This window comes from Trachurus trachurus, assembly GCF_905171665.1.
Source record: "Trachurus trachurus genome assembly, chromosome: 3".
NCBI classification, from domain to species: Eukaryota; Metazoa; Chordata; class Actinopteri; order Carangiformes; family Carangidae; genus Trachurus; species Trachurus trachurus.
In genome coordinates, this window is record NC_139893.1 from 28581087 (window position 1) to 28604334 (window position 23248).

Below are 23248 nucleotides of genomic sequence, written 5' to 3' on the forward strand. Positions count from 1 at the left end.
GTGTTTCAGACCAAACACTCTATGTAAGTGATTGCTGTCGGAAGATATAACTATTTAAGACTTATATTAACACAAATATATCACTTACTTCTGCTTTAATATTTTTGGCATAAGGAAACTACAGTCTGTGAATTTCTTTGAACTGAATATAGAGCTTCTAATATATTTCATTTAGTATTCAACTCACACTTAAACTGTGTAATATTGTGGAAGTGCAGACTAGAGCCAAAGCACAGCAGTTTCAATCCAAAGTGCGTATTAGCACTTCAAAGGAGAAGTTGGCCTCTTCTGTTCTCCAGAGGATCTGTGTCTGAGGAATCCTCTACGGTGGCCATGAGAGCTCAACACACTGAAAAGACAAAACCATTCAGGAAAAAAATTGACAACGCATAGGACTACCTACTGCAATAACTCACAAAACCAGCAAATACACAAATGCGCTGCAAAAACTCACAACAGAAGAGTTTGTATTGACCCAAAAAAGTGATGGTCGGGGTCAAAGACTAGTGCTAAGCTAACAGTAATATGTGAATCATGTGATACTGACCTGAACTCTCTTCTTTCCAGTGTGTTTGTATTTTTTTTTAGACCATTCGGCTCAATCAGACACAAGTCTGTCTGTTCTGCGCTACATACTACTATGTGATGATAAATGGTTCAATTTTCTTTTCTTTTTTTGTGCCTTATTTCATTAATTTTGCTTCAGTCACTGTGTCTGCTGGTGTTAATTGCATTATTGTTTTTGGACCTGTATCAGATGTTTAATGGCCTATTGTGTATTTGTTATTGTTGTTAATAAAAATAGCATTCTTACAGTTTTTTTTGTTGTTTTTTTAACTATGATGTAACTGAATGGGTAATTTTTTCGGTAGTGGCAAACAGGGATCAAAATAAATACATTCAATAATGAACACATACAGTTCAAGTGTGCATAAAGAGCAGGTCGAATGATTTGTTAACCCCACTGTGTAGTTTATCATCAAACCCAACGAGCGGACTGTGATCCAGGTTGTTAGTAAAATACACACCATCTGAGCAAACTGAAGAAAAGTCCAATAAGCTTTATTAAATGTCTTCTGGGATGGTGAAGGGTGAGCTGAAAATGTTCACCTCTGACACAGTATTGCACCAAGTGAAGCCTAATGTCACCAGAAGGCCAACAGCATCACTAACGCTTAAAAATAGAGGCAGTAGAGAAAATATGTCATCTGAACATTTATCAGTAGTTAACCTCTTTTTTTTCCATAAATAGATTCAGTTCATTGTTTTGTCCATCAGTCACCTTTATGTACAGATCATTACAATTATATATCAAACTTGTACTCCACCGAGGTTTTCAACAATAACAGACCAATAAACGAGCTCAAAGTCATCTTTCATTCACTTTTCTCCTCTTTAAAAAAAAAAAAAAAAATCTTATATTATCTTTCTTTTGTCTTGTTAGTTGAGCTTGTATTGTGAAAACCTCATGTCTCGTCAAATTTTCCACCTCTTTAACAATGAAGAAGAAATGTACAGTCATCATACATCAGGCAGAGTGGATAGAAATGCATATATACATACATACAGTCCATAACAGATACTGTACACTATACTTTCCGAGAATGCACGCATAAATACAGAAAAACTTTAAATACATACAGTATGTATTTTCGTATCCTTTGTTTTGTTTTTTTGCAGTAAACTTTCAAATGGCACGCCATGATACTGGGGCAAAAGATATTTTTAAACCAACGGTTTAAACCTCCCACTCACTTAAACGGCTTGACAGAACTTCTTCAAACTGCCAAGGTCAGGACACACACGCCTTTGGCTTCACGGTTTAAAGGGAACAGGGCGGGAGAGCTGTAGTGCCTCTGAGCTTAGATGAGATGATTACATTTACATTTGGGAGGATCAGTGCATAGTTTTTACTCAGCATCACGATTATGTGCAAGGTGTGAGACCAGGCAGGTAAAGCAGCAGCTGGTGCCAGCGTTTGTGATTTGGATGTGGAGCAAACAGAACAGACAGACAGATGTTTGCTCCCAGCTCAGGGAGGAGGGGCAACACGGTGGGGAGGAATTCATAACAAGATTTATACAGTAGTGTTGACAGAGAATGGATATGGCTTTCTGCACCTTCTTGGTTACATCGCAGTTCAAGTCTGTCTTTCCCAAACTCCTTCTTGAGGCTTTTGTGTGTCAAAAATGAAGCTTCTCTCCTCGTCTCCTCTCTAACGTGGATCAAAAACAAACTGTGGGCGACAGGCCGTGATAATTAAGGACTCCACCTGCTTGTTTTGAGAAAGACAGCGAAGACAGAGGAGGGAGGATCATGCTTTAAGGCTTGGTTTACCATACAAGATGTCTAGAAAAACAAACATTGTATTTGAAGCCACACTGTCCAAACCAGTGCTCAGACATCTAATAAATAATTCATCTGTGTCCAGACGTTAACAAAATAAAGAAAAAGAAAATCAAAGAAACTGAACATTACATTAACCGGAGAATTAAATCTTTAACTTCTTCTTTGTTGTCAGTGTCAGCAACAGGCAGAGCATCTCCACTCTCACCCATCAGATTAGCATAATCGACTATGCAGGTGACATCAGTGTCAACATTCATTCCCTGGTAACAATCACCAGGAGCATCTTCGCCTTCAGTTGTAGTGTTTCATGCAGACTTGGGCTTTCGGTTTTGACCTTGAGCTGGCCTGTTTCCAGCATGACCTCGCTACAGGGCGCCAGTGAGGCACATGAGGACCAGCACGTGGACCGTGAGTAAGTAGGCCAGGAAGAAATATCGAGAGCGGGCGCGGCCAGTCAGCAGCCTGGAGAAGTAGAGGCTCCGCCCTCTGAGCCAGCGCCGACACGCAACCATCCCACCTTTCACCTGCAGGGACACGCGACACACGGTCATGAGAAACACAGAGAAACACACTCAAGATTAGGGCTGAGTATCACTACTGATTAACTGAATTGATCTGATTCCGATTCACTAGTAGGTCCCGATTCGATTCGATATTGATTCATTTAGAGATGTTTCAGTTTTAATACCAATTTGCATGTCTATGAAAGAGATTTTCACAAAACTAATATTGCAAATTGTACAAAGATGGAACTCTCTTACCTGGTGTATTATTACAAATATTCATGTTAACATTAAATTGACTGAAAAGCAGTTACATCGATGCACATTTATTTAACATGACCCACTCCAGTGCAACAGTGCAATGGCCTATCAAAAGATTGATCTGAGGATTTTAAGAATTGCTATCGGATCTTTCAAATGAATATCGACATGAATCGGAAAATCTTTTTTATTTTATTTTTTTAAACCCAGCCCTACTCAAGATCATACCGTTTTATTTGCAGCAAACATGATAATCAGGGCCAAGGCTGAGGGAATAAAATATACCTTTCGTGTTATCAGAGGCTGGTTTGGGTTCAGACTGAGAGCCTCCCACTCCTCCTCTGTCTCCATCTCAATGCTGAAATCCCTCTGACCGTCTCTGGACAGACTGGAGCCCACACTGCACAACAGAGATAATTGAAAAGGTTCTGCACTGCTCAAAGAGTGTTTGATGTGTCGGATAGGCAGACAGATAAGTGGCTGAATCTGGGTCTCACCTCTTTGCGCTGTCCTCAGCCAGACGCAGAGCCTCCTCAACCGTCTCCCTCCTGGCTCTCTCATCTGCAAGAGTCTGCTCCACTTCGAGCAGCCTGAACACACACCACACATACACGGAACACGTTAACATATCCATGACGTCAACCAATGCTACACAGAGACACCTGGGGAACATCACAAAGAGGCGTAGGCTCACCTCTCTCGGAGCTGAGCGGCTTCAGCTGTTTCAGCGATTATGAGGTGGTTGCTTCTCTCCTGTGGAGCTCCTGGTGCCACCTCAGCATGCACTGACCCCTGGTGGTGATGACAATTCACAGGTACAGTATGTATGAATGTCAGAGTATTACAGTACACCAAAGTCATGTGCAAAGATCTACAGAGACTTGTGAATTTGCATAAACCACCAAACATCCACCATTAATCTGATGTCAAAGGTCAGGACCAAAACCATTAACTGGATGTCTGATAATAATGTCAGTATAAGACGCTTTAAGTATATAGAGAAACCGCATAAACAGTTTAGACAAACACAGCATAGATCCATTCACATTTAGAATGATTTACCTGAGCCTGGCCCTGGACCTGGTTCTCCAGCCAGTGGCAGCGGTTCTGTGTTTCCCTCAGCGTTTGGGAAACCGCCCTCATCTGAGCTGCAACAGCACCTTTTTCCTCCATGGCCTGCTGCAGCTGGAGGAGGAAGGAGTGAGGAAGAGTATTCATGTCTGATTTAGTATATTTTAGCGTCAATGGTGATGGGTTACTACATCTTTGTATCATGAAGGAGACACTTTGACAGGTTTGTAGGAGGGCAAACTGGAGGGCAAACTGTCAATAATGTATTTATTAACGGCTTTTCTGTACTAGAACTCTGGTTCTAAGGCAAATACTGTAGTTTGTTAACAATGACAGACTTTCAATTGTGAAACCAACCAAAAGTTTGGTTGGTTTCACAATTGACGGAGTTGTTTTGGAGGCGTAACATTCCGTTATTATCTCATAGTGTGTGGAATGTGCAGGTCACAATTGTCCACGAGAGCGTTTTGGAGTTGTTGGATTGTGTATTTGATGATGGAAACCAAGAAATCCCATTAGCCTCCGTAGTGTAGCTGTGAGCAGCTCGCGGCTCTGCTCCGTCGTTCTAAAAATAGCTCGCACCGACAATTAAAGGTAACAAACCTACTGCTAAAGACTATAGGGATTATGGATTATGGCCAATTTGCCAAAATGTTGAACTATCCCTTTAATAAATACATTCATTTTGCAGGTCATTTTGCTTCTTCAGAAACCCACAGTAACCAGTGGGTAGAAATGTCAGGTAATTAAACCTGAGGTGTTATAGTTTGTTTTTCTGATGTGAAAAATCACACACACACACACACACACACACACACACACACACACACACACACACACACACACACACACACACACACACACACACACACACACACACACACACACACACACACACACACACACACACACACACACACACACACACACACACACACACACACACAGCTGTTTCATACCTTGGTGTTAATCTGCTGGAAGTACTGGTCTCGTTGTTGGATCTCATACAGGCAGCGCTGCAGGTCTCTGTGCAGCTGAACCCTCTCGGCCTCCAACCGACTCACCACCTCCTCCATCCCACTCTGACCAGCCAGAGCCACTGTCTCCTGTTGCATGGTGGGATATAAATATGAATATATATAATATAGATACAAATATTCCAGGCATTATAAAATATTCTTGCGAGTAAACTAACCTTGACTGGAGCTCTGTCCTTCCTCCCTCCATCAGACCTGCCCAACAGAAATCTTTTAGTGTGAGGAGCAAAAACATCAAATGTCTGATCCATCAGTTGTTTCGTCTCTTCCACGTGCAAAAGCTCCCAACTACAAACCACAGCTCATCAAGTCATTCAGTCTGTGAGCTCCTTACACTCTGGTCAAATATCAGACCTGCTGCCAAAGTGTGTGACATCTTTTCATGAAAAGCATCTTTGCCAAGAGTTTTTGTGAGAGGACACCCTGCTGTTGTCAGGCATACTGTAAACAATTATGCATACACTGTACCATCCCAACATCACATTTTAAAATACATGAGGTCAGTGTTCATGATCTTTAGTTACACTGCACTTTAAAGTGAAATACATAGATTTATTTAGCTTGATATATGTTCAGTTGATTTTACCCCAGATTTTCTGCTTCTGCTTCTTCTTGAGTTTGCAGCTCATCCAGTGTCTGCTAAAACATAAAAGAGAAGCAAGTGTTCAGTCACAAATATAAAACAATTTCTCGTTAAAAATGTAATTAAACTGATAATTTCACAGACACCCTGATCATGTGCATCCCAACCAAAAAAACAAAACAAAAACCATGCACCAAGTCAAAGCAATGGTATGTCGGAAAATGAATAAATCAAACTTGACCCTTCATGCCGTATAAGAACATAAAACCACAGCAGAGAGAGGAAGTGCAAGCAACAGCCAAACTAAACACACAGCTGATGACTTGACTTACCAGCCCATCACTCTCAGTCTGGAGGGCTCTGACGCCACTTCCTTTAGACTTGTCCACACTCTCTGGGCTTGACCCCTGCCTGGACTCTACCACTCGTTTGGTCCCGGCCAACTCATCCATCAGCCTGTCCCGATCGTTCTGGAGGCTGGCCATGGATCTGGAGAACGCCGACAGCTGCCTGACGTACGTGTTGTTTTCGGAGACGGCCTGCTTCAGTTTCTTCTCTTTCTCGGACACGTCCTTCGACAGCTCGTCCAACAACTTGCTTAACTCCGTCTGAGGGTCTTTGCCCTCTAAAGCAGTCAGTTTACGAACGAGGATGTCCCTCTCTTTGGCGAACATGGCCAGGTCAGACGTGGCGTCATGAAGGCTGCGCTCCATCTTGTTCAAAGCCACCTGAGTCTCTCTGAGTTCTTCATCATATCTGTTTCTCAGGATCTTGAAGTCTTCGATGAGTTGGTCGCGGTCATTCTGCAAAGCAGCCATGGCTTTGCACAGAGACTCATTCTGAGCCTTTACATCTTTATTCACAGTTTTGGCCTCTGATAACTGTTGTTCCATTTCCAGAAGGTCTTTGGCCAGCTCTGCCACCCTCTGATCAGCTGTCTCTTGCTCGCCCCTCATCAGCTCCACCTCTCGCTCAAAGGTGTCCAGCTCAGAGTTGTATTTGTCTTCAGCTTCGGACAATTTTTTGTCCGTCTCATTTTCCACCTGCTGTAATTTTCCCTTAAATTCATCAGTTAAGGTTTTCTGGGAGAGGAGTTTTTGCTGTAGCTCATTGCACTCAGCTGCTTTGGCTGCCACGGCTTCTTGCAAATCAGCAATCACTTTTCCCTCATTTGTCGTGGCTCTCTCCTTTTTCTGAGTCGATATTTCTGTTTCTAGTTTCGAAACCTGAGCTCTGAGTTTAGAAGCCTCTGCTTTTAACGTGTTGCTCGCCTCCTCCTCCCTCTGCAGCTCCAAGCGAGACTCTCTCTGCTGCTTCTCAGCTGCAACCTTTTGGGTTTCCAGGTTTTTGATCATGTCCTGCTGCTTCTTCAGCAGAACCTTCAGCTGGTTGTCTTTCAGGGACAAAACCTGGTTCAGATCCTCTCTGTACCGGACCAGCTGAGCCCGGAGCATTGCGTTCTCTGAGTTGAGATCATCCATCTGATGTAACAGTTTCCTTATTTCATGTTTAAGACCTTTGGCTGCACCACCTTCCCCATCAACAGAGCCCTCTTTGCCCTTTAAGCCCAACTCGCTTTTTGCCTCAAGGATCCTGTATTCTGACATCAGTCGCTCCCGTTCACTCTGTAAAGACACCATTGAGTTCTTAAACGACTCCATCTTAGCTGCCATCTGCTCCTTCTCCTGGACGGATCTGTTTGCTTTAATTTGCTGACTTTTGACCTTGGCTTCGAGCCCTCTCAGCTCTTTATCAGCCTTCTCCCTTTGGTAGCGTAGTGACGTTAACCTATCCTCGTAGACTGCCACCTGGGAACGATAGTTAGCCTGGAGTTGTTCTAGATACCCTGACATCTGTCCATCTTTGCAGGATAACAGAGATGAGATCTCAGCATCCTTGCTCTGAAGGAGTGTTTTCAGTTGCAGAGATATTCCCTCCTGCTTGTCAAAGTCAGCTTGAAGTTTGTCATTTTGAGTTTGTAGAAGGAGCAGCTGAGTGTCAGTATCTGCATTTATCTTCTCTGTTTGCTGGAGATTTAGCTGTAGTTGGGAAATCACATCCTCTTTGTCGGTGAGCCGTCGGCTCAGCATGTTTTTATCCTGATCTTGTCTCTCCACTTGAGCACTCAGTTCCTTCACCTGCACCGCCATGAGCTCGACGGACTCGGTCAGCTCGGCGTTGCTCGCACTCATCACAAACAGCTGTCTCTGCTGTGCAGCTGCAGCCACAGAGTACTCATTCAGAGTCCTCTCCAGTCTCGACTTGGTGACTCGCAACTCATTCACCTCTTTATCTTTAACCCTCATGTCTTCTAGGAACCTTTTGATCACAAAGCCCTGCTCCAGGAGTTGGTTATCCTTCTCGTTTAATGTTCGCTGGTACAAATTATTCCAGAGTTTTGAGGCATCTGCCCCCTCAGGGGTGGAGGACAAAGCAAACAGCTTCGCTTCATTAGTCCCAGCCGCTCTCTTTAGAGTATTTATCTGTAGATCTTGAGAATCCACGTGTTGTCTCAGCTCATTCACCTTTTGACTTTCTTGTTCTTTTAAAATCTTGAGGTCTTCTATCTGTTGCTGCAACATAAACTGATTCTCCATATACGCATGCATTTGTTTCTCATCTACACTTTGTGATTTAATCCTCTCCTGAACCTCAGACTGTTGGCTTTGCCTTGATAGTTCCAGAGCCAGCTGGTCTCTTTCAGACTCAACACTCACTACCTTTTCTTGAGCCTCTTGGAGAAGATTTTTCTGAGTCATCAGCTCAGCTTCAAATTGTTCACATCTCTCTTGCAGACACGACATTTTCTCAGAGCTCTTCTTCATTTCTTTTTCTAACTGTTCACAGGCTGACTGTGAGCTCTTCAGAGAGCTTTCTAGATCTAAAATTACTTCCTGGTATTTGATGCAGTTCTGCTGCAGCTGATTTATCTCCTGATGCTTTTCTTTGAGCAGCTCTTGCAGTTCCTTCCTCACGTTCTTGGAGCCCTCGTTGCCTCTCTGAACCGTCTTGAGTTTGTCCTCGAACTCTCTGACCAGTTTGAGCTGCTCCTCCTCTTTCTCTTGACGAACCTGATTGCTCATCTCCTTACTCGCTGCCAACTGAGAAGACAGCTGTGCATTCTGGGTCTGCAAAATACTGATGGATTCGGTCAGTTCATCGATTCTTTCTGAGTTCTTGAGGATTACAGTTTCCAAATATTCATTTTCATTTTTCACTTTGTCTGAGATCTCTTGGACATTTTCCAGCTCCTCTTGCAGAAGAGACTTGTCATCCTCCAGGATTCTTACCTTCTCATTCAGGCTTATTGTCTCTTGGCTGTGTCGGTTGATGATATCTTTTAGCTCTTTAACAACATCATCTTTCATTCCCAACTGCACTTCATGGTCGTTCTGTATCTTGTCAATTCTCTCACACAGATTTTGCTTCTCCTTTTGTAACAGCTTGTTGATTTCCAGCTGAGCACCAAGCTCTGTTTTCTGGGCCTCAATCTGGGCAGTGAGTGAATTATTCAAACTGAGTGCTTCGTCCAGTTTCAGCTGCATGTTGTTTGTGTATGTATTCGATTCCATGTGTTTCTCCTCCAACGAACAGCTAGCCTCTCCCAGTTTTTCTGCCAGTTGGCTATTTTCAGCCTGGATCTGTGTCAGTTTCACTCCCAGGTCCTCTGTGGACTCTTTAAGGCTGCAAATCTCAGCCTCCAATTCTTTATTTTTGTCAGTCAGTTCGCACATTGCCAATTTGTGTTTTCCTTCATGCTCAGTCAATTCTTTTCTCATTTTCTGATTCTCTTCCTCCAGCTCCTCTATCCTCTGCCGTTTCTCTTTGGAAGCTGTGCGCATCCTCTCTTTAATTCTGTCATTTTCCTCCTCCATTTCTCTGGCCTGCTTTTCCAGATTTTCCATCTCGGCCTCATGTTTGTGTATTTTCCTTAAGGCTTCCTGTCTGTCTCTTTTGGCTCCCTCCAAAACCTGTCTCATCTTATCCATTTCACTGCTAACATTTTCGTAAGCTTGTAGAAGAGACTCATACTCTTGTTTCAGCTCAGCATGCTTTGACTTCCACTTGGACAGCTCATCTGTTTGAGAGTCTTTCAGAGATTCAAGCTGGCATGAAAAGGCTTGTTTCTGCTGTGTAATGTTCTCTATGGTAAGTTTCAAGCTCTCGCAGGCTGCTGATAGACTGCCATTATCATTAAGGATGCGATCGACTTCACTGCTGAGCTTTCCTTTCTCCTCGTTTAGAGATGAGACAGACCTTTCCAGCTCCATGTTTTGTTGTTTCAGCTTCAAAAAAGACGATTCCAGAGTAAAATATTCAGCTTCTCTGGCTTCATGTTTGGCTAAGAGCTTCTCTGCTTCCTCCTTGAGTGTTGCAATTTCCTTCATGAGCTCTTTCCTGGAAACTAAAGCTGCTTGAAGTTTCCTGGTTAGGATAGAAATTTTGCTTTGGTAGTTGTGATCATCAGTCTTGTTGTCACCTTCTCGAGATTTCTGAAGCTCACCAGCTTCTACTCTCATTTTTTCAATAGCAGTTTCATGCATTTTCATCTGGTGCTGTAGCTGAAGTTCAAGTGCAGCAATTAGTCCTTCCTTTTCTGCAACATGAGCCTGAGAAACTGATAAGGCATCATCCCTCTCTTTTAGTATAATGTTGAAGGTTTCAGCACAATTGCAAGATGAACTAACTGTGCTTGCATTAACGTCTTCCTGTCTGATGCTAGTTTCAGGCATCTTTTGATGCAGCTGCTCATTTACTTTCTCTGCCTCCTCCAGTTGCTTGTTCAGTGTTGTTACCTCACCTCTGAGCTCATCAATTAATATAGAAGCATTTTCCTTTTCTTGCTTCAACAAATCCAAATTTCTCTCAGTTTCAGTAAAATGCAGCTGAGCTTTTTCAAGCTCCTCAGTCAGAGTAACTTTGTTATCACTGAGTTGCTGCTGAGTTTCTGATAATGTCTGTTGGATGGTTAAAACTTCTGAAGATTTCTGGGAAACTAAAGCAAGAGCTGCCTCAAGTTCCACTTTTATCCTATTACTCTGCTCCTGAACAGCCTCCTTTTCTTCCATTAAAACACAATACTTTTCTTTATTTGCACATATCTGTTCCTCCAATAGAATTTGCTTCTCGTGTTCAGTATTTACTTCTGCATCTTTGATTGTTTTTCTCTGTTTCTCAATCTCTTCTGTTTGCTCTTTTGTTTCTGCATGGGCTTTCTCCAAGGCATTCTCCACCATGTGAAGTTTTGACTTCAACGCTTCTGTTTTTTGCTCCATGACCACGAGAGCCTCGTCTTTACTTGCCATCTCATGAGACATGTTCTCAGCTTTGAATTTCAGTGTTTCCAGCTCTGCTTGCAGGTGTGATAGAGAATGACACTGACTCTCCTTCTCTGCCAGAGACATCTTCAGATCTTGAAGAGTTTTATCCCTCTCCTCCACCAGCTGTCTTAAAGTGTCTAGTTCATCCCGATAAGACAAAGAGGTTTTGTGGAGCTCCTCCAGTTCCCTCACTTTCTCGTCTGAGCTCAACTGGACGGCGTTCAGTTCGTTCGTCTGCTGACAGTGTTGTTCCAACAGAGCCTTGTAGTCGTCTTTCAGTTCAGACAGTTCTTGAGTTAACCTCTTTTCACTTTCCTGAGCTTTCTTTAGCGTTTCTTTGCGTGCAAGCAACGCAGCCTGGGCCTTTTTCTGTAGTATTGCTTTCTCTGACTTCATCTGTGCAAGTTTGTTTTCTAAATCAACAGCAGAGGCGGTGGAGGAAGATTTGTCCTTCAGCTCATCTTTACATGTTTGGAGTTCATCTTGAAGTTCTTGTAATTTCTCCATCAAACTGATTCTGTCTCTCTCAAATGCCTCTCCTTTTTCAGTGACACTGGACTGAAGCTGCTCGATGACAGCGTTTTTCTCACTGAGTGTTTGCAGTTTTTCTGACAAACACAAATCTTTCTCATGTAATGTATCTTCAAAAGTTTGTTTTTCTGACTGTAACTGTTCAACAAGTCTTTCACTGTCTGTTTTGTGTTGAACAATCTCTGCCTCCTTATCAACAATCTTCTGTTCAAGCAGAGAAACTTTTTCTTGATACATTTTTTCTGCTTCCTGAGCCTGGTTGGTTAGCTCCTTAAATTTGTCCTGTAAACATGAAAGCTCAGTTTCATTGTTAAATGTCTCTTCTTTCTGATTTTCATACTGCTCTATTTTTTTCAATAAGTCCTTTCTTAGAAGAAGAGCAGCTTGAAGCTTCTTCTTCATTGCATCTTTCTCTTTTGACACCTTCGCCAGATCACCTTTAAGATCGTCATTTTTCTTTATCAGCTCAAGCTTCTCTGAATTCATGGAGTCAATTTCACTTTTGGAGCGTGAAATGTGATCCTCTAGCTGCTCTGAAACCTCTTCAAGCTGTCTTGAGGTGGTTTTGTGTGCTTGCTCTGCACTCTGTAACTGGGCTATTAGAGAAGTCTTTTCCTCACGGAATTTCATTCTTTCATTGGAAGCAGATTCAATGACCTGGGCAATGGACGCGTCTTTATCCCTTATTTGCTGACTGAGCCCCGCCAGTAATTCCCTCTGCTGACTTATCTGTATGTTGATACAGCTGATTTGCTCATCTTTTGCTTGCAATTCACTGTGTAGAGATGAGTGTTTGACAACAGCTTCTTTCACTTTCTCTGACTCAGCGTTGAGCTGCACCTGTAAATGCTCTATTGTTTCTTGTAGAAGAGTAACTTGTTGACCCCTCTCCTCATTACTCCTCTTTCCTTCACCAAGTGTATTCTGTGCTTCATTTAATTTTGCTACTGTTTCATTCAACTCTTTTTTCAAAGCATCTACCTCAGACTGATGTCTCTCTTGTAACTGTTTTATCATATCCTGTACAGACATTTGTCTTTCAGAGGAGGAATCTTTGTCAGTATCGTTGTTTCTCATTACAAGTTTATGTAATTCATATTCCACAGTTTTCAGAGCCTGTTGCAAACTATTGTTCTCTTTATCCTTCTCCTGAAAAGATGCTAACACCTTCTCCAGTTGAATCCTGGATGCTGATGCCTCCACCTCTTTAGCGCTCAGTTGATCAGAACCTTGCCTGACAGCAGACGAAGTCTCGGCCAGTTTCTCCTGCAAATTGTCCAAGTCTTGTTTCAAAGCATTAACTTTAACATCTTTAGATTTCATTTCATTTTCAACACTTTTCAATTGTTCAGCAAGTAGATTTTTATCCTGTTTTTCTCTATCCAAAACTAACAGCCACTCTTGCTCAGAGTCCTGCAAAATCTGCTCTATCTTAAGAACGTTTTCTTTTAACTGAGAAATTTCTTCATCTTTGGCACTAACCTTGGCTTGAAGGCTCTCCTTCTCCGAGACCATTTTCTCCGTTAGTTCATTCATGCTGCTGGACTGTTGCTCCATTTGAATCTGCAGCTCCCCCTGTGATGTCCTTATCTGATGGTCTCTCCTTTCAATCTCTTCCTTCTCTGCAACAAGTTTCCTAACTTCCTCTTGCAAATGTGAATTCTCATTACTGATGGCAGTGAGATGTTTATGATGATCCTCTTTTGACACACTCAACTCCTCAATCAGTCTCTTGTTATGCTCTTCTAGCTTCTGCATTTCTGAGACCAGCTGAGAGGCATGTTTGGCCTGGGCTGTGTACTGGCTATTTATGGCATGGAGAGCCATTTCCCTCTGCTCCAGGTTTTCTGTTAATGCATTCATTTTCGAGACAACCTGAAGATGTTGTGATTTGAGTCTTTCTAATTCAACAGTGAGCAGCGACACACTTGTTTGGTTAGAAGAAAACGCTTCATCCTTTTCCCTGGACAAACTGGAGTTTAAGTCTTCAGACTTCTCTAGTTTGTGATGCATGGCTGATAGCTCATGTCTCAGTGTTTCTATGGTGCTCTTTGCCGTCTGATGTTCGTTATTGGAATCATCCAGTGACTTACGAAGGCTGGACACCTCTTCAGTTGTTTGGGAGAGTTGCTTCCTCACGTCCTGCAACTCCTCCAAGTTAGCAGCATATTTCTCTTGTAAGTTGTTGAAGGCACCTTGGGTTTCCTCTGCCGACTTTCTGAGGTTTACAGACTCAGCTGACAGTAACTGAATTTTACTCTGTAGCTGTGACACCAATTCTGTGCTCTCCGTGAACTGAGTTTTGAAGAGCAGAGCTTCATCTGCTCTTATCTGGATGTCCTGAAGAGACTTTGATTGGTCCACAAAAGCTGCCTCTTTATCGGCCAGCAGCTTCTTCATATTCTCTGCCTCAGTCATCTGGACCTGCAGGTTGTTGTTGAGCCTTGCGACAGATTCTTCTAGGTGTGAAATCTGTTCTTTCAAGCTCTGACATTCTGCGTCTTTGGCTTGAAGATTTGAATGAAGACTTTCTACAGCAGCTGAAGAATTACTCTGATATTCAAGACTTGACTGTTCCTTTTTCTCCAGGGCATTTTTCAGGATCGATGTCTCTGATGTCAGACTGTCAACTTGACCCCTGAGCTTCATGGCAGAATCTTCAAGTTCCGAAACTTTTGCACTTAAACTGATGTTGTCATCTGATTTCTGTTTCAGCTGCTGCTCCTGCTCAGCAACCCTTCTGTTGAGTTCCTCGATCAGATTCTCCTGCTGTTTCAGGGCATCATCTTTTCCTCTTACACTCTCGTTAAGTGTCTCCTTCTCCGAGTGGGCCGTTTTGAGTTCATTGTCCTTGTCAGTGACTGACTTTTTGAGACTTGTGACTTCTTCTTGTGCTTCAGAGAGAATGGTGACTGTGTTGAGAAGTTCTGATTTTAATTTGGTATTCTGCTCATTCAGTGCCTGAATGCTGTCTTTGAAATCAATTATCTGTGCTTTCCTCTGCTCGTCTTCCTGCTTCAGCTGATGAATTTCGGCAGTGAGTTTCTGCACAGCCGCCTTTAGGTTGGTGATCTCGGCCTCCATCTCTGCAGTGTTCTCATTCATGGCACCGAGCTGGCTGCTGAGTGAAAGCACAGATTCGTTTCGTTTGTTCAGCTCATCCTTGTGGCTTTGGAACTTGTTTGTTAACTCTCTTAATGTCTGGTCTTTTTCCTTTATCTGCTGATTGGCCAGCGAGCTTTCTTGCCTAAGTGCCTCCACCTCAGCCTGTAGCTGTGATATAAGATCTTTCTGCTGCGTGACCTCATTTTGATAAGCACTACACTCCTGTGCTTTCTGTTGACACATAGTGTCTTTCTCCATCAGCCCAGACTTAAAGGCAGATCCTTGCTCTTGAAGCATGGATATAGTGTCTTGCAGTTGCAGCAGTTGGTTCTGCTGAGCCTTCAGCTGAGAGCTTGATTCTGATAACGTTTGTTCTCTCTCATTCAAGGACATGTTGAGTTGACTAACTTGCACTTTAAAGCCGTCAATTTGTTCATGTAAACCCTGAAGCTCTTCTTCTCTCTCCCTCAACAGTTTGGACAGATGAATACATTCATTTGTTTTCTCAAACAAATCTGCAGAATTTGACATTTCACTTTGCTTCAGGACATTTTGTAACTCAACAGCTGCGATAGTAAGATCCTCCTTCTCCTTCAACAAGCTGCTGATTGTTTTCTGATTGTCCGCGATCTGGATTTCGAGCTCGGAGGTTTTCTCTTGGAGTGAGCTCCTCTCACTGGTTAGATCAGAAATTGACCTCACATTCTGAGCTAACTCTTCCTGTAGTCTCTTATGATCCTCTGTTAAGCTGCTGATCTTCACACTCAATGTGGAGTTCTGATCCACAGTTGCTTTCAGCTGTGCATCAAGCTCAGATGCGACCCCCGTCTGCTGTGTGAGTTCCTTCGCAGTAGATTCACAGGCAGCATGAAGTTGCTGGTTTTCCTCGGTGAGAGCCTGAATGTGTTTGTTTAAGCCCGTCAGCTCTGTTCGCTGCAGCTCGGTTTCACTCTCAAGCTTTTTGCCGTTTTCCTCCATGACACTGATTTGGTCGCTCAGAGACTTGACCATCTTGTTTGTATCATTCAGCTCCTCTTTGTGTTTCTGACACTGTTGAGATGTGTTTTTCAACACTTCTTCTCTCTCTTGAAGTTGCTGCCTGAGTTGTGAGAGTTCTTCATTACCAGACTCAGCCTCAGCTTGAAGCTTGGACACAATATTTCTCTGAGCTGTGATTTCATTCTGCAATCTGAGATGCTCTTCCTGCTTCTCCTTCAGCATCGTATCTGTCTCCATGAGCCCAGATTTCAGACTGTGCTCCTGTTCTCGGAGCAGAGACAGTGTTTCCTGAAGTTGTGTGTGCTGGTTTTGTTGGGCCTCTAGTTGGACTCGAAGATCAGCAGCAGTCTGCTCTTTCTCTGCTGTGTCACGCTGGAGCTGGTTGACCTGAGAAGTCAAACTTTGCGCTTGTTCCTGCAGCTGGGTCACATGATTCGTCGTCTCCCTGAGTAACTGGTTGAGATTACTACATTCGTTTGTTTTAGCCAGCAGCAGCTCCGAGTTTGAGTGTGTGCTTTGCTCAAGAACTCCCTTTAGCTCGTTCACTTGAAGAGTCAACTCCTCTTTATCTCTCTGTAGCCCTTCAATCATTTTGTCATTTTGGGAATGCTGCGTTTCCAATGAGGAGATTGTGACTTGAAGTGACTCCTTTTCAGCTTTAACCTCTGAAATGGTTTTGACACTTTGAGTCACTTCTAGTTCAAATCGCTCTTTTTCTTCTGTAAGGCAAAGTACTCGATTCTCCAGGGTGCTGTTAAGTTCAAGAGCAGACGTAACCTTTCCAGTAAGTTCTTTCATGCTCTCCTTCTGCAGCTCCAGCTCCTGTGTTAGTCCTTTGAGCTTTTCTTGTAACTGTTGTTTCTCAGTCTTTGTATTTTTTAAGAGGTTCTTCAGTTTGGAGATGTTGTCAGATTTGCTTTTAAGATCATTGCTCAACTTCTGATTCTCTGAATCCCGCACCTGCAACTCACTGTTGAATTTCTGCCTCTCATCTTCAGCTAGTTGATCATTTGACTTCAGCTGGTTTTCCAAAGATGCTATTGTTTCCAGTTTCTCTTGCAGCTCTTTCTGAGTGTGTTCTCCACTCTGTACTTGTTCCTCTAACTGTTGGGACAATGTCTGCATTTCATTGTTGTATTTTTCCACTTGTGCCAGAAGTTTGTTTTGCTCGTCCTTGAATGACTTCAGTTCTTTCTCATGAAGCTCCTGCTGTAATGTGTCTTTGTTGGTATTTTCATTCCTGAGCTGTGAGATGAGCCCCTCTGACTCCTGCAGCTTCTGGGTGGATGAAGCTAGCTGTTCCTTTAGTGAGGTGATGTGTGTTTCACATTCAGAAAGATGATTGCGATGGCTTGCGGCCTGTTTCTGGATGTCCCCTCGCAGCTCCTGAAGGGTTTTGTTATCCTCCTCTGTCTGCTTTATCAGCTGTTCCACCTCAGCCACTTTAGACTCTCTCTCCTCTTTGGCCTGTACTAACTCCATCTCAGCATCTTTAAGCTTCCCAATCACCTCTGTGACCTTGTTATTCAGCGACTGCTGGTCTGAATTCTGAGACTCTCTCAAGATTGTGGCCTCCTGCTCAGCTTTCCTCAGTGCAGTTTCCACATGAACCAGGTTCTCTTCTTTAAGTTTGATCTCCTGCTTCAGCATTGTGACCTGCTCTGTGTACTCCACCATGTTTGCAGCGAGTGTTGATATCTCCTTGTCTTTTTCCAACAGGACGTCTTTAAGACTATCGATTTCCCGCTCACAGGTTTGAAGGTCATGAATAAGTTGGGCTCGTTCTTCCAGGTGAGCTGTGTTTAGTTTGTCCAGCTCCTCGTTTGTCTGATCAAGCTCTGTCTGCAAAGTTTCTATGGAAACTTCCTGTTTTTGAGTCTAAAAGAAAAAGAAATACACAACAACAATGAAGTTATATATAAGCACTCAAAATGTTTCAAGTAGTGTTATTTGATCAATTGCAACACAACTGAAATGAATGGACAAAAACATAATCAAGGACACTTTAATTAGGTTATACTGAAAATAAGAGGACTGAAGTTTTCATTCAGTTATCCCTACCTTCTCCTTCAGCAGGCTCAACCTCTGCGTGAGGTCGGCAACTTCTGTTTTCAGCTCAGAACATTGTTTCTCTGAGCTGCTACACTTCTTGGAGACATTTTCAAGCTGAACGGAGGAAAAACAAACAAAACTGATTAACTACAGCTGCACAATGATCAATGGTGAATAGTCAAAAACAACAACAACAAAAAAAGAAGAAAAAAAAACACTCACAGTGTACTCAGTCTGAAGGAGTTTGTCGGAAACCTCTTTGTACTGGGTCTCTTTCTCACTCAGAGATTCTCTGAGGCTGTTGATCAGCTCCAGTTTTTCTGAGGTCTTGGCCAAAGTGTTCTCCTTCTCAATGAGGGAACTCTCCAGACTCTCCTGGGTGTCACTCAACCTAGAAAACAAACTCACCACCTTTAACACTTCAACACTTCAAAAGATGAAATTTATGTCAAACTGCAAAAGTAGCTCACACTGTGCAGAGGTGCAAGTATGTTTAAACTCTCTAATCATAATAAAAATATTTAATATTTAATATTAATAAGTTGATCATGGTTGGGAGAATCATTACAGAGATACAGCCCACTTAATGTTTATATATTTTTCAGCAACTAGATGATGAAAACTAAAAAAAAAAGAAGTACTTCTTTTGATTTAGTTTATCAATTTTAAAGATGCAAAGTTCCCCTTTAAAGATCCACTGAGCAGTGATGATTATACGAGCAATGCTGACATTTTGTTTCTCTATCTTCTCTGGCACACTAATATACACATCACGGCAAGAGACACTTTGCGGTTTCATATTTCTGTTTATGAGCTATTACTGTAGAGGAGCAGAGGAATCCATTTAAAGAGTGGTGGGTGGAGCAAATTTGTGGGAAACTTAATTGGCAGGAAAAACTGTTTCATTTAGCAACTGCTGAATTAATTTTACTAAAAATGGAGGAAATTAAAACACTTCATGGGCACAGACCAGGCACCACCATACAGTAGTTGCACCATCCCTGTTCTCATTCTGGATGAGGACCACTATCCTGCTCTCTTCTCATTTCTATTCCTCTCTCTACTGTCTACTAAAAGCATTGGTATCTTTCATTTTCTATGCACGTTCTAGATGAGTACAGAAACCTTTGTTAAGAGCAATTATTAAATGGCTCTGTAATTAGAAAGAAATGTGTAGTGCCTGTTAATGATCTTTCAAACTGTGCAGAGTGGCTCACCCTTTGAGTTGCTCGTTGAGGCTGGTAACCAGCAGCTGATGCTTCTCTGCATCTCTGCTCTGTTGACTTCGAACGCTGGCCAATTGGCTCTGAAGTTTTTCTGACTCGTTCTGCAGTGTCACAAAAATAAAGATCAATATTCAAAGATTAAATTCGTAAAAAAACTGGACACAGAAAGTCTCACTGCACACAGACGTGGGTGAAAGCAGACCCGCTGGAGAACAGCAACAGGAGATTTCTAATTACCTGTCACTGTTGTCGCTGCTGTCATTAAATCTATTAGATTTTTATTTTCCCTGTTCATGTGGTAATGATGAACACTTGACTTTTGCCAGTTACAGGTTTAAACATTGAAGTGAAGTTTACAGCACCCAGTGAGTCTGCGACAGAACGCCGCACTTGCTCCAAAACATTATTTGACAAACGTGTCCAGGATTAAACGAACACACCACACCATTAGCCGTCACCGCCAGAGGTGCTCTCCAGCGCACACAACACATGAGGGGACCCAACACACCTGAGAGACCCAATATGGCTGCTCATCTTCATCTACATCAAACGTCACCTGTGTTAGAAGGGTCTGTTACAAAATCCTAGTTCTCGGGGGGGGGGAAACATGCATTTCACTCAGTGTGAAGTAGGTAAGTTATATATTCACATTGAGAAGGTAAGACAATATGCAATAAGACAAACTGGCTTAATTCAGCCCAGGGACAGTGAGATAGTGTGTTGTTGGATTTGGTAAGGTTACCTGTAATGACTCGATGCGTGCCTGTAGCTGTAGTCGATCCTCCAGGTCTTGACAGCGCTCCTCCAGACTCAGTATCTGCTCCTGCAGCTGGTTCCTCTCCAGCTCCAGCTCCTCCACAACAGAGCGCAAACCATCTGAAACCATCCAGACAAAAAACAGGTGAGAACAGGTAGTGGGGACCTTGTGTGATAAGGCAACAGAGGGAGGGCGGAGCTGACAACATAAACATACAGCAAAAAGTTAATTTCCACTACTCTGATTTCATCAGTACAGCAATAATCATGTAATTCGATCTGAGGTTCTCTATGCACAGAAACACTGTCTTCTCTGCTTTTGAAATCACTAATGTAAGCACTTCCAATGTTTTACTGGTGTTTCAGACTAAAAGCTTTTCAGATGCTCAAAGGGAAAATCTACTTGAAAATTAACATACTGCATGGCTGTCACACTTTTGTTCAAAAATGGAAAGAAAGGTTAACAATATAATAGTATTTAATTTATTCATCCAAATGTGTGGTAAATAAACACAACAGACTTGGTGTCATGTACCCTGGTAATTGTAAATCTTAATTTAACTTAATTACCCATAGCTTCTTCCTCATGTCACTACAAATTACAGCACTACTACAACCTGTTTTATCGAGTTAGGAGGGTTGCAGTTGCACTAATTCAAATTAATTTCTAATATTTTTGAGTGAAAGCCATGCTGTATTGGTACAGGAAGGATAGTTTAACATCTGTAGGAAATCTTTACAAAATGTAAAGTCTATGAGAAACATTTGTCTCTAAAGAACATGGGCTAGTTAAAGGGAAATTGACAGATTCATTCATTAAAACACAGGTGGTGAAATTACAGGATGTTTAGCGGCAAGTAACCAAAACTCACATCAGTCAGTTTTCAATTTAAAACTCGACTCGACTCAGCAACTACTACCGTATTTCAATTTCATTTCATTTCAATGTATTGTTTTTCTTTTTCTTGATATTTGCTGATGTGTTTTTTGGCAAAAAGCAGCTTAAAAGGCAAAAAACAGGAAATGAAGAAAAGGTTGCAGAACATGCAAACAAAACAAAAAACAAAACTTACCACAGATGGGGAGAATCCTGCCGCCTACATTTATATGCCCTCAAGAATTCAATGCATTCAGTGGACAAATCCCAACAAACACTAGCCAGCTCAACCAGCATGCACGTGTCAAAAGAAAATACTGGAGACAGATGACGATGACGAACCAATGAATGAATGTTGAACTCTTGGATCCAGTCATTGTCTCAATAAAATAGTGATAAGCTTAAATTCAGCTTGCTACAGTGTGACCCTGGTAAAAAAAAAATCCACGGGTAGAAAAGAAGCTGAACCAAGCTGATCTTTTGAATATGTAAACACAATAACCCAATATAGAAAACCCAGGCCTTACTGTACATTCACAGTATTGGCAGGTTAGGTGAAAAAAGACAAAACCAACCAACAGCCACAGTCCAACACTCAATAACATAAGTTTGGAGTGTTATGGTAAAAACAACAAAATATCAACCCAAAGACAACTCAAGTTTCCCAAAGTAAAGTGCAGATGACCATGTGCATGCCAGTGTAAACTGTCCAGCGGGTATCACACCTGTATCAGGAGTACTGTACTCGGGCCACCAACCTCCCATGTTCTCTCCCTCCATTGGGGTCGTGCTCTCCGAGATGCTGCGAGGGTCCTGGAACGGGACCTGCCCGTCAAACTCAAAATCCTCCTGCAAGTGGGACAAAGTCGACTCAGCCAAAGCAGTGACAGATTACAAAGCATCTTTAAAGTAACGGGCTAACAAAAAACAGACTCCATTCTCCATTTGTACAGATCAGTTAAATAAAATGTGGCTACTTTTTCCATCTTTGGAAAAAGCCAGGTAACTGTTTCACATGCTTACAGTCTCTAAGCTCACCCCCTGGCTCGAGCTCACAGACATGACCGGCATCCATTTCCAAACTCTTAGCAAGGCAGACAATAAGTTCACATCAGACATACTGAGCTATTAAAAGGAGTCAACATGACGACCAGTCCCACCAGTATCCTGTGAAACCACTGCAATCAATATACTTCAAAGGACTTATTGAGCACCTTGTGTAATTCACTAACAAAAAAAAAAATCAATTACATCTAACCAGAAAAACATTGAAGTTTCCATAGGAACCTGCAACTTCCTGCATTAGTGGGTAGCCATTAGTCTGTACAGAAAGTTATCCAGCCCGGAATTCAAAATCACCGCATCATTTGCAGCCTGGCTCTGCCACTGCATTCAATAAGTTTAATTAATAAAATGGACTTTTAGTTTGGAGGTTCAAATTCATTCATTCATTTTCTATACCGCTTATCCTGCACTAGGGTCACGGGTGAGCTGGAGCCTATCTCAGCTGACTTTGGGCGAGAGGCGGGGTACACCCTGGACAGGTCGCCAGTCTATCGCAGGGCTAACACATATTTAGACAAACAAGCATTCACACCTATGGGCAATTTAGAGTCGCCAATTAACCTAACCTGCATGTCTTTGGACTGTGGGAGGAAGCCGGAGTACCCGGAGAGAACCTATGCATGCACGGGGAGAACATGCAAACTCCACACAGAAGGGCCCCAGCCGGCCGGCGGGTTCGAACCCAGAACCCTCTTGCTGTGAGGCGACAGTGCTAACCACTGCACCACCGTGCCGCCCCGGAGGTTCAAATTTACAGAACAAATTATTTTGGGACTTGATGTTGGGGATACTCAGCCCAGGAATAGCTGCCAGTATTGTTATATTTAGGCTTACAGGTTTTTATTAAGTTAAAATGAATTGCAACTGGGACTGAATTTTTTTTGTTGAAGATTTTATGGGACAAATTAGTAAAAAAAAAAATAAAGACACAAATTTCTGTTTTCAAGTTTGACTTAAACTGGAATACTGTCACTGACTGAAGGTGTGCTGGTACAGTAGGTATAACGTTAGCCCGTCCACCTACCTGCAGGCTCCGCTGGGCGGGAGCCGTTGACTTCTTGGTCCTGTGTTGGCCGAGCCCCCGAGTTTGAGCCAGCTCCTCCTCCAACTCCTGCTGCCGAGTGGCCAGTGCTGGATCGGAGCAGCCAGGAAAGAACCAGTCATCCTCAATCAGTTTTGTGCCACAGGGAAAGGGGGGAGGTTGGATTGAGGATGTATTTATGGATGGGAGGTGGGTATAAAATGGACTGGACAGAGTGATGGCAGAGAGGTTTTGAAGACAGGATGACAGAGATGTCGAGCAGACAAGAAGTGTGATGATGGTGTTGGTGGTTTTGATGAAGAGGGAGATGAGGCACTTTCAACACCACAGATAAACTTTGTGACATAGAAGAACAGTTTCATATAACAAGAGAGACAGACTGTAAGAAGAGTGTGGAGACAGACTGAGGGAATCAACGATGGAGAGAGAGAGGAAGTTACTCAACCTCCAGGTTCGTGTTCAACTCTGTA

The 23248-nt window shown here is 42.6% G+C and overlaps 1 protein-coding gene across 5 annotated transcripts in view; it reads right to left on the reverse strand.

Moving 5' to 3' along the window:
• Positions 1–1046: 1046 nt before the first annotated feature.
• Positions 1047–23248, reverse strand: part of LOC311006579 (uncharacterized protein) — a 36622-nt gene continuing 14420 nt past the window's right edge. Inside the window, exons 15-29 of one of the 5 annotated variants that reach the window (XM_083999430.1) lie at positions 22761–22867; positions 21430–21520; positions 19781–19914; positions 19030–19139; positions 18035–18203; positions 17822–17926; positions 13139–17638; positions 5808–5857; positions 5380–5416; positions 5144–5290; positions 4176–4298; positions 3808–3905; positions 3611–3703; positions 3399–3513; positions 1047–2873 (exon numbers count right to left, since the gene is read on the reverse strand). In XM_083999430.1, the coding sequence (XP_083855556.1) occupies positions 2715–2873; positions 3399–3513; positions 3611–3703; positions 3808–3905; positions 4176–4298; positions 5144–5290; positions 5380–5416; positions 5808–5857; positions 13139–17638; positions 17822–17926; positions 18035–18203; positions 19030–19139; positions 19781–19914; positions 21430–21520; positions 22761–22867 (6038 nt within the window). In that variant the 3' untranslated portion in view covers positions 1047–2714. The other 4 variants (XM_083999429.1, XM_083999427.1, XM_083999426.1 and 1 more) reach the window with 4 other exon arrangements.